The sequence below is a fragment of the Sipha flava genome, unplaced genomic scaffold, assembly GCF_003268045.1.
Source record: "Sipha flava isolate LNK unplaced genomic scaffold, YSA_version1 35a_pilon_pilon, whole genome shotgun sequence".
NCBI classification, from domain to species: Eukaryota; Metazoa; Arthropoda; class Insecta; order Hemiptera; family Aphididae; genus Sipha; species Sipha flava.
This window is the reverse complement of record NW_020273058.1, coordinates 1,922,424-1,933,902: the sequence shown is the minus strand read 5'-3', so window position 1 is coordinate 1,933,902 and position 11,479 is coordinate 1,922,424. Positions and strand designations below refer to the sequence as shown.

Here is an 11,479-nt window from a genome sequence, read left to right as displayed (position 1 = left end):
CCCTACGCCATTACGCATATAAATAGTGTATTATATAAAATATACATAATACTAAATCAAATAAGTACAATTAAGGAAACAATTAAGAAACTACGTCTATGTTCGGCGTAGGCAAGTACTGATAAGGTAATGGACTTCCGAAAAATAATCTTTAAAATAATACATATAACTGGTAAAATAATTTAACATGTAATATTAAAAATTTAAAAATCACTTCACTAAAATATTAAAAATATTTCCACAAAATTATGATATCGGTGGTTTTTCAAAAATATAATTTTCAAACCATTTTACCCAGGCCCGTAGCCATGGGTTACAGGTATAGTAACACCTCCCCTTAACCGCGTTAACATTATACTGAAGTCTAATAAAGTTAAAAATTGATTATAAACCATGATGAAAACATATTTATCATATCGAAATATATACATAACAATAATGTAAAGCTGGGATCCGGCTTCTCATTACATCGTATGGTCTAATAAACCAAAGCCGTGGTTTTATGTCGTATCATGCGCGATTTAAAATAGATACATATGACAAAAATGTACATTTGAAATTTTAATATGATAAAATATTTAAATACTTAAGTATTATTGTATCATACAATAGAACATTACACATGAATAGATATTCATGTGTAATGTACTAATGTTTTTGTATTCTTGTACAATAAAGTATACGTAAAGTATTTATTTTGTTGTGTATAATTTTGAATAATACCCCCCTTTTGAAATATCTAGATGCACGACTGAGTTCACCAACCTTCTCACCCATAATATTATCATTATAACATTATCAACATAAACTTGTACTTCCAAAATCGCAAAAAAAGTTCTCGATATCCCAATCAATGCTCAACAGCGCCTTACAATATACCCTGGTGCCACGATATTGTAAATAACAACACTGATTAGGGCTATATTTAAATAGCAATATAGATAGCATTATAATTTTAGTTTTAGTATCTACAACTCTTATACTGTACTACTGAAGTAGCTTATAAATAAATAAAATCGTTATCGTACAACATGAATTCTCAATTCTTCGTGACCTGCATATGACATAATATAATTTAAGCTGTAAAGTTGTTAATGATAAATATTAGTTTATTTTTTATTTTACAGTTATTGTTACATGACCTTCATATTAATTACTAAGTGTAATTTAATATAGTAATGAATATTTCAATTATAATAGTTCAAATAAATAGATATAATATTTTTGTTGTACAAATATTGTAAGCGTCAAGACTTAAGGAGTGGTAGCATAATTGGAAATCCTGGAAAGTATTGAGGGGGCTAATATATCTGGTAGCAAACAGCTCTGTGGGGCATTAGCTTTAAATTATAAATTTGAGGGACTTGCTCACCTATCACTACCTCTGGGTAGGTCATTCAAAAAAATGAATTGCCCGATAAAATATTTCACTTCACCACGTCATTGGCTTCCACCTCATCTAATAATCTGTTTAGACCCGTTCTGTGTCCAATTTTGAGTTCTTAGTATGCTCTACCGTCATAAAATAGGTTTTCTGAATATTTCTTCCATGCATGTTTTTTCTCATTAAAAAGTAAAAAGTAAAATTAAGTAAAAGTGACCTGAAAATACCTGTTTGCCCGGTAAGAATTTTTGGGAAACTCAAATTGCTTCCCGTAAATAATTTGAAAAAGATAACTCGAATTGCCTCCCATTTGAAAATTGTCCATTAATCGAATCATTTCAATCGATATAAACTATCGATTTATGCAATAATACCATCGACCATTATAACAGTTTTTCCCTTTTTACTTAAAATTATAGACATTTTAGTAAAATAAATTATTTAATTTTACTATTATTTAAAATTATTAAGTTATAACGAAAAATATACCACAACTTTATTATTAAGATAGTTCACAAACGAATACTGACACGATAGTGCAGATATAGTACCTGGTGTCTGTAGTTTGAAAATTGAAAACCAAAAAAAGCAACATTATAGTGCTCTATCATACCCCATTTTTGTCTAATGGCAATTGGTAAAACCAATGTTAGCAACAGTAAGTACGAAAATATGGCACTTTTATCTTTATTATACTCAAGTATATATACGTACTAGCTGAATTACCCATCGTTGTCGGGTTTAAGTATAAAAATCTATGTAACCTAGCAAGATTAAATTTTGTTTAATCTATTGAAATTTAAATCAATCAAGATTGTTGAAATAATATATTATTTACACATATTAATTTATTTTTTAAGATAGTAATTATTATCATAACTAGTGCCCGATTTAGAAGGGTACCTGGGTGACTAGTCAAAGGATACCCAGCATTCGAGTCAATATTTAAAAAATCTGCTCAAAACCAAATCATATGCAGAAGCCACCAACAACCAAAACAAAATCACAGAACAAATATCAAATAACTCTTCAAAACTCATATCCAATTTAAGCTCTTTAATTAATCCATTAATTTTCCTCCTTACATCAGTCTTAAGTGTCCCATACACGGAACGATCTATCGTCAAACTTGTCGTCAAACAAAGTTTGACAGACCAAATTATCACGTGTATGAACGTGTTTGAAAGTTTGCCGTCTGATCGTCGGTCGAAAGTTTTAACGTACCAACCGGACGACCAACTGAACGATGACAGACGCGGTTTGTGCGTGTATGGAACTGTCTGACAAAGTGAACTACACAACATTGTTATCACTATTATTATCATTGATTATTACACAATGATTAACACTACATTTTAATTTTTATTCCGAAATCTGAATTTCTTTTGTGTTTGACGTTATATTTTAATATTCCATTTACGTACCGCTATAAAATGGATCAAAACAAACCATTTGTGACTGAGTTTTTAGAAACCTACAAACGTCATCCAGCTCTGTGGAATGCCAAAAGTAATGTATCCAAAAATAAACATTTGAGGAACTTAGGTATCGAAGACTTATTAAAGGTGTGTCAAGAAAAATTTAAAGATGCTAATACAGCTTTTGTAAAACGTAAAATAAACAACCTACGGACTGTATTTAGAAGAGAGCTAAACAAAGTTTTGAAATCAAAAACTACCGGCTCATCTGTTAATGAAATTTACATACCAACGTTATGGTACTACGACTTATTGTCTTTTACTACGGAAGATGAGAGTGACAGAGTGAGAATATCTAGTTTAGATGCTAACTACAATTCACGTAGCAAATTCATATGCGAATATTTTCGACGTTCTAAAAGCCACTGTTTTGACCATTTCCTCTTTTTTTGTGTATCGTCATCATCATCCATAGACAAAATAAGAGCAGTTGTTAGCAATAATTTTCTCTTTCGATCTATTTTGTTCATTGTGCGCAAAAATAAACAAAGCGAAAATGAAAAAATTCCATAAACTATAAAATGCAACCACTCGAATAATATTTCGATTATCAATTGCGATATAAACCATTTCACATTATCACAATATAAACAAACAAAACAAACTTCACCAATTAAAAAGTTAGGTTAGATATCGTCAAACTAATCATTTGGTGTATGGACTGCGTCAAGTTTGACAACTGATCGGCCGATTGGTTTGACGATAGATCGTTCCGTGTATGGTCCCCTTTAAACACACTAATAGCTAAAGGCATTATCTCTCCATAATTCTATCGCACACCGTCTCATAATACCTTTATAATCTTATCTTTTCTCAGACCTATCTTCATTAATTTTATTTCAAAATGTGTTTTGTAACTGAACTCCTTCCCAAGTGATATCCAGTTTTCTAGATGCTAGCCTATTTTTCAAATGGAACGCACATACTTGAGTCTTCAGTGGGTTAGGTTTCAGCTTCATACTTTTTTAGTATGTTGTCATGGTTTTAAGTAAAGACTCCAGTTTAGTTTCTACTCCTTCAAAGTTATTATCTTGAACTGCTATCGGTGTATCATCGGCGTAGATGAAATACCTGGCACCTGGAGTTATCGGTTGGTCGTTCGTATAGATATTAAAAAGGATCGGGGTCAGGACACTGCTTTGTGGAAGCCCATTTTTTTTTGCCTTCTCCATCTACTTTTCTTGCTTCCTAGTGTCACTTAGTATCTTCTATGTTTGAGTAAAATCTATCTATCTATTCTATCTGCGTAAAATTTTAGTCTCTAGTTAGGTTGTAGATTTTCTCGAGTAAAATTCTATGGCTGACCGTATCATAGGCTGCTGACAGGTCTATTAGGGCTACTCCAGTAATATATTTCTTTTCGAAACAGTTTTCAATAAACTGGGTCATATTTAGTAACTGTCCAGTATATGATTTACTTTTCCTGAAGCCTGCTTGTTCCTGTATCAATTTTTCGTCAATATGTTCCACTATGCGATTGTGTACTATTCTTTCGAAGGCTTTGTATAAGTGACATAAAAGTGATACAGGCCAGACATTTTTGGGACTTGTTGGTTCTTTACCTGGTTTTAAAAGGGCTATTATGTGAGCTTTTCTCCAAATTTTAGGTAGTTTATTAGTAGATCTAATTTCATTAAACAGCTCTAGTATTCATTGTTTGGTCTTGGAACCAAATTCTCTAACTTGTTCAACACACATATCATCCAGTTCAGAGGCTTTCCTATTATTAAGCATCTGTATGGCTTCGTTTAGTTCTTATATGTATGCATTTTTTGGTGTTTATTGATTTTTAAGTCATTTTTTGAAATTTTTTTTCATTTTTACTGATTTCACACTAGTTCACTAGTTATTGTTTCTTTTCGACCGTTATGCCGATAACTTAAGATTTGTCCGATTTTATTTCGCTGATTACGTTCGTAGTTGTGTTGCAGTGAATATTATTATACCTACATTTTATTATTTTTTCCTATTATTCGATTAGTATCCGAATTTATCTCGTCGATTACAGTCGTCGCCTCGTTGTCATATGACAGTGAATAATACGTATTATATCTAAATTTTATTATTTTTTTCGTACCTAATATTTTCAAAATGACGAAAATTAAAAGTCGGTTAATGTTCGTCTGTGCCTCCCAATCCCTTCAGTGTATGTGGAGAGAAGTTTTTCCAAATGTAAGTATATATAAACAAATAATCGTCGTTCATTTACTTTTGATAACATGAAATACGCTCTAATTTAACGCAATGACTTTTATTTTTGTGTAATTTGTAAGCTTTGATAAATTTATAAAACAAATTTTTGTAATTTTTTTTTCATATTTCAAGGACATTTGTTGTCATTTGTATGTCATATTTTGAGTAATTTGTAAGTTTTGATAAATTTATATAGAATTTTACTGTAAAATAGAGTAAAATATTTAAAAAAAATGTGTTTTTATTAATTTAAAACAAATATTTATCATTTTTTTAGGTCTTTTTTGTCATTTTTTTTATCATATTTACATCTTTTTATAGTTCATTTTTTAATGTTTTTAAGGTCATCAACTTCCGAACCCAACTAATTACTCATAATGTACAGAAAAATAGAGTTTTTATTGTATAAATATATAAATTTATTATTTAAATAATGATAGCGGAAGTTCGTCCTTCATCTTTTCTGTTCTTGAACTGGATAATAATAATAGGTAGATTTTGAAATCCCTAAACTTAAACCATCATATTGAATAACTCTTTTTTTATTTTGATATGAAAACAAAACAAGTATATAATTTTGTAATTTAAATATTTATTAGCTAATACAAAAATACATTATTATTGTACGTAACCATACTAACTAAATTACCATAATATAATAATATAATGTACAATATTATTCTTTGTTTTGTTATTAAATGATATAATATTAAATGTTATTTTCTCTCAGTTTCTAAGACCGGGATAAATTAATGATTGGCCAAGACACCGAGACGAGTGGCAAACTTAGTAATAAATATACTGAATTATACTGAAATTATAAGCCATTTCTTTATCAAAACAGTTCTGAGCAAAGGTTCAGTATAAAAATCAACCATTTATAAGTATATTTTACTTTTTTTAGTCTGATTATCGGTAGGTTCTTTTTTTTTATCAACATGTTTAACATTTTATTGTTTGATGAAGAAATTTTTTTTTTAACCAAATATTTATCTGTACTCAATGTTTCATTGTGATTGGGTGGACCAATTTTTTAATAAACATTTAATGTTGAAAATTGATGTAAAAACAGTATAATCCGTAAAAATTGTAGGTATAAAAATTTACTTAATTGCTTATGAAATAAATTTTAGACTAACGATTTTTAAATTTTTTTTAGTATCGGTAAATAAGTAGGTACTCGTATATGAGTAAGGTGATATTACATTTCACAAAAAATAAAAATAAAAATAAAAATGTTATTACATAAAGACTTTAAGAAAAAAATAGGTACTTTTAAAGTTCTATGTTTAAATCAAAATCGGTATTTGAAAATTTTATCAAATATGAAAAAAAATATTTTTGCTACAGGGTAAAAGTTTCAAGTTTCTAACTACAAGACTTTTGGAATTATGACTAAATAACTAAAATCTGAAAAGTAAAAGTCTTATTTACAGCGTATTTTTACCGTTTCAGGACAGTTTTTTCCTCACGCCTAGAAAAACTATTAAGATTTAAAAAAAATTATCTATCTAAAGTACCACCGCATGTCAATTTAAAATCTAAAAAGTTCCCAGAAAAAACTTTTGGACCAGTATTTCTATACGAAAATGTTTAAAAAAATAAAATACAAACATCATTATAAAACCATAATATTCTTCGATTCAGTCAGAATCTATAAGTGATCATGTGATGAAACATTTGAGTTTACAGATGGGTAATTCCGTTATATGCGCAGTAAAAATATAAAATCAAAACGGACAATTTAATTTTAGAAATATTCAAATATTTATCATATATTTTAGTAACTGTTGAATTGTACGGGTTGCGGGTATAACCATTAAGGAACATGAAAAAGATAGAAGGGATTCAGCACCCTCAGTTTTTTCATTGAAATTGCGCCTCTGATTAGTATCCAAAATGAGTTTGGATTGACCAAGTGGTTCATATAGAAAATAATATTATTAGTGTTGATAGGTGTAAAGTTGATTCAAGTTTATTCATGAAAGATAAATAATTGGATACTAATAAAAAAAAAGTTTCTACCATGCCCCCCCTCAATGATCGATAATTCAGATAACCGAATGGACCACCGCTATCGATGGTTTGTTCGGATGTCGGCGTTTACGTTGCTACACTATTGTTGGCCTCCTATTGGTCAAGAATCAAGACATATTCGATATCTGACAACTGTGCGTCTTCATAATTTGGCATTGATATAAATTGAAAGATAGTTTAGTTTGGAGTTATTGCGAGATGCTACGAAGATTATTGACGAGTTTGCCAAAATGAAAAACAGGAGAATTTAATATACAATTTAATTTAAATAAATATTATAAAAAGATATTTCATAAATATATATATACTACGAGTACATATGACTACAAAGTAGTAAGTACACCTTAAAAATAAATTAAAGTTTCTCGTAAAAAAAAAATCGTGTATCTTATACAAATTATTCTTATAACCAGGGCTCATAATTTATAGCTCTAAAAAAAGTTGTTATAAGCGCTTAAATATGCTCTAAAAAGTATTCATATAAACGCTTAAATATGAACTAAAAATACTAAAAAATGCAAAAAAAAAAAAAAAACGTTTGTATACAAAAACTATTATTTTATTATTATTATTTATTATATTATTTTATTATTTTAGCTTTTATTTTTAAAAAAAAAAAAATTTAGATACTAAATTTACGAAACGAACTAGCATGCATATAGTACGAAAAATCGGAAACGACAGCAAAATGTTAATGAAAAATAATCTGTAAATAATCTGAGAATGATGATATCGGAATATCTAGATAATGATATCGGAATACCCGAATACCTAGAAACTTTAAAAATAAAATACTACAGTACAAGCTACAATTATAATGGTTTCCTTATTGATGGGATTACGAAGTTTGGACGTACACTCTCACTACGTCGTGCGTCGCTTAAACTCGTATAGGTATCTAGTTTATCTAATATTATATAAGTTATATAAGAAGAAAAATTAATTAACACGAATTAATTACTAATATGAACAATTAATATGACTATAATTACTTGTTATTTTTAAGAAAAAATGTTTTAGGCTACTAAAAAATATTTAAAAAAAATCAACGATAAAAATCATGCAAAAAAAGAAAAATAGCACTTATACTCCGAAATATGCAAAGATATGCAATATAAAATTTTGTATTTAGCTTCTTGGTTATCTGAAACAAATTTATAGCTCACATAGGTACCTCTAAGACCTCTCAAAAAAAATATACAAATGCTAAAAGTTATGAGCCCTGTTTATAACCAAGCCCATTTTGAATGTTTACCCAGGACACGCCCCTGAATATTAACACTATCAATACAATTTAATTAAACACTGACACACGGCCTACGAAAATGTCATAAAATAAACTAACTCACGGGCAACGCCGTGTCGAGTCAGCTAGTAAGATAAATATCAATCATTTTTACCTATATAATTTACTTATTTAAAAACAACAATCAGTAATTTTTTAAAAAAAATAGTACAGGTATTATATTTATCTATAGAATGATGAATAAAGTTGAGGAGATATGCGTTTGAAGTCTTGATCACTAAGCATTTTCCAATTTTCCAAACCCAAAGACAACGCGATTTCTTCTTCTACTATTTCATATGATGTACTAGATTTTTTTAACCATTGGTAAAATTCATCAGACCAATCATTTTGACGAGGCCAATCACATCGTAGAATAACAGCATTGCGACGTACGTATAAAGATGTTAACGAATGACCATAATATGAAATTAATAATAATGTACATGTTGATATTTTTTCTCTTATCATCTGTATGAGAAATAAATAATAAATATATTGAATAAATATATTATAAAATACTCTCACCAATGTATCCAATTTAGGACAAATTTGGATTAAGTTTACCAAACATGTGTCAATACGATCCTTAAATGACGATGGTTGATAGAATTTTGGCAAATCCAGGTATCCAAATGTAAGCAACTGATCTGAGTATAGTTCCATAATTTTATTTGAGATGTCAGCACTCATCTATTATTAAAAATACACTTTTGCTGAAATTTTTACTTACGCAAATATATTTTGTTTAGCTAACCCGTATATTTGGCGACTTATATATTATGCTGGAAACAGGAGCACCGGGTTGCCATAGAATTTGTCTTTCCCTGATGGATTCTATTCGAAGGTGTACTTTAAGTATAGAATTTATTTTAGTGCAATGTTTCCAGTCAGAAGAATGTACAGATTCTATGTCAATAGGCGTGTAGCGATTTTGAAGAATATGCAAGTGCAAGAGTCTCATTTGGCTCAACATATACAATAAATCACTTCCTAGATTTTGAGGACTAATTACTAATACCTGTATAAATAATATATGTAATAATTAATAAAAAGCATTAGTGTATATAAATATTATCAGTAGGTAAACCATGGTAGATACAATTGTATAATAATCATTAGTATGTAAGAAATATTGATCAATCTTCCTAAATCCTTACCTGCAAATTTATAAAAACTCCAGGATGAAGCAATTGACATACATTTTTAGTGGTGTTAACTAATATTAGGGTTTTTAATGTAGTGCAACAGCAAAAGCAAACTTGATCCAACAATGTTTGCGCGTCTTCATTATCCAACATCAAATCTATCAATTCTAATCTCCGGAGTGACGGTAAATTACCCATCAACCTTTTAAGCGCTTCCAATAGCTTACCTGAGTATATTTATAAAACGTGTATTCGTGTGTTAAGACTTAAGAAATAATGAATAATGAATTCTATATGCCTTTAAGTTCGTGAATACAAACCTCCTGTACCGTACAGAACGGATTCATCGATACGTGATGTTGCCATGTTACACGGGAATGTATATTGCAGAGTGTTTACTCTAGATCCAATTTCTCGGCCGTGTTCCGCGTAGAATGATATCATATTCATGAATTCGTATAAGTTATAAAAATTTGTTATTGGTTTAAATACCAAAACTTTAATGTAAGTACCAATGGATTGAAGACACAATTGAACTCGTAGATGATCTAACATGTACTATATAGGATATTCAAACGTGTTTTTAATTAATATAATTATAATTATTTAAATCGTAATAGTTGGGAAAGATCGTTCAATAATTAGAGAATCGGCTATTAATTCTAGAATTCTTATTTATAAATTACATAGGTAATTCGATGAAAATATATTTTTTTTTATTTTGTTATTAATTATTCTACCTAATTGTTATTTAAGCAAATAAATAATACAGTCAAATTAATACAAATCTGATTTAATTGTATAGCTGTGTAGTTTTATTAAAAAGGGCAACAAAAAAAAAAAAAATTAAAAAAAATCTATAGGTACAGAAAATAATTTAAATTATTAATACTTTAAGTTTTTAAAAAAAATAATTATTCAATAAAATATGTCTGATAAGATTTAAAATGTAAGTTATTGAGGAAAATGATAAATCGAGGTTTAAGTTTTGTGTTTTAATAAGTAAATTACTTTTAAATTTAATTTAAAAAAAAAAACAAATCAAACCTTTTAAAATGTTAGTGTACAAATGTATTATTTATTTATTTATTTATTTATTTATTAAAATGTATGCATAAATATTTAATTAACATGTATACACACCAAATATTTTTTTAAATAAAAAAAAATAATAAGAATCTATCTCAAAACAATTACATAAATAAAATAAGTTAAATTATTAAAACTTCTTAAATAGGTAAAGGAATTACCACTAATCCAACAAGCTTACCTGCCATCCTGAATAATAGTTAAATTTTCTTCGAGTAAGGGTCGTGTCATCAAAAACAAAGGTGTGCCATGAATATGGTAAATGAAAAATTGAGTACCAAGAATGACATGTAGACGAAGCATTGTATTTCTCTTTGATATTTAAAAATGAAAATATATTTTCCAATAACAAGTCTGGTAAATTATTCCAATCTCCTTTATATTTAATGGTAGTTTTACCATTCTTCAGTTTAATTTCTAAACAATTAGTTAATAATTTACATTTATATATAATGAGCATGCAACAATCACACTAATTTAAAAAGAAATATAGGTAAGTAATAAATATACAAACTTGATTGTTGTTTTATGAAAGTTTTATAATTTTTTTCGTTTTGCACTTCCATATTATTAAATGTATTAATGCAAATACATTTAAACACCAGTATCTACACAGTACCTACTCTAAATTGGGCCAATAATTAATTTTGGCACTTGTTCAAGATGTTCCCATCAGTACAAGATGTCTAAATTTAACATGAACCTCCTAAAACTTTTGATAGTCTTTATTTTATTGTAAATATTCTATTTATAATAACAAATACATAGTATGCAGGATATAAGTAAAAATGATTAGATAAATTAAAACATATTTATTTGTCAGTAAAATTAACAGAGAACAGTAAGGTGATCAACTTTAAATAAT

General features: G+C 28.2%; 1 protein-coding gene across 1 annotated transcript; it reads right to left on the bottom strand.

The window, feature by feature from the left end:
• Positions 1 to 8,222: 8,222 nt before the first annotated feature.
• On the bottom strand, positions 8,223 to 11,434 carry LOC112687642 (F-box/LRR-repeat protein 21). Its single transcript, XM_025560473.1, has 7 exons — positions 11,129 to 11,434; positions 10,796 to 11,031; positions 9,846 to 10,083; positions 9,538 to 9,752; positions 9,135 to 9,398; positions 8,906 to 9,070; positions 8,223 to 8,848 (listed from the first exon to the last, which is right to left on the bottom strand). The coding sequence occupies exons 1-7, from the start codon at positions 11,178 to 11,180 to the stop codon at positions 8,561 to 8,563; spliced, it is 1,458 nt and encodes a 485-aa protein (XP_025416258.1). The 5' UTR covers positions 11,181 to 11,434; the 3' UTR covers positions 8,223 to 8,560.
• Positions 11,435 to 11,479: the final 45 nt, after the last annotated feature.

Bases quoted from the DNA above. Each gene is read 5' to 3' on its own strand.
- LOC112687642 (XM_025560473.1), bottom strand. From the start codon at position 11,180: ATGGAAGTGCAAAACGAAAAAAATTATAAAACTTTCATAAAACAACAA. The intron at 10,084-10,795 runs GTAAGCTTGTTG...TATCCTATATAG, and splicing joins ACTATTATTCAGGATGGCAG to TACATGTTAGATCATCTACG. The intron at 8,849-8,905 runs GTGAGAGTATTT...TTTCTCATACAG, and splicing joins GTCCTAAATTGGATACATTG to ATGATAAGAGAAAAAATATC.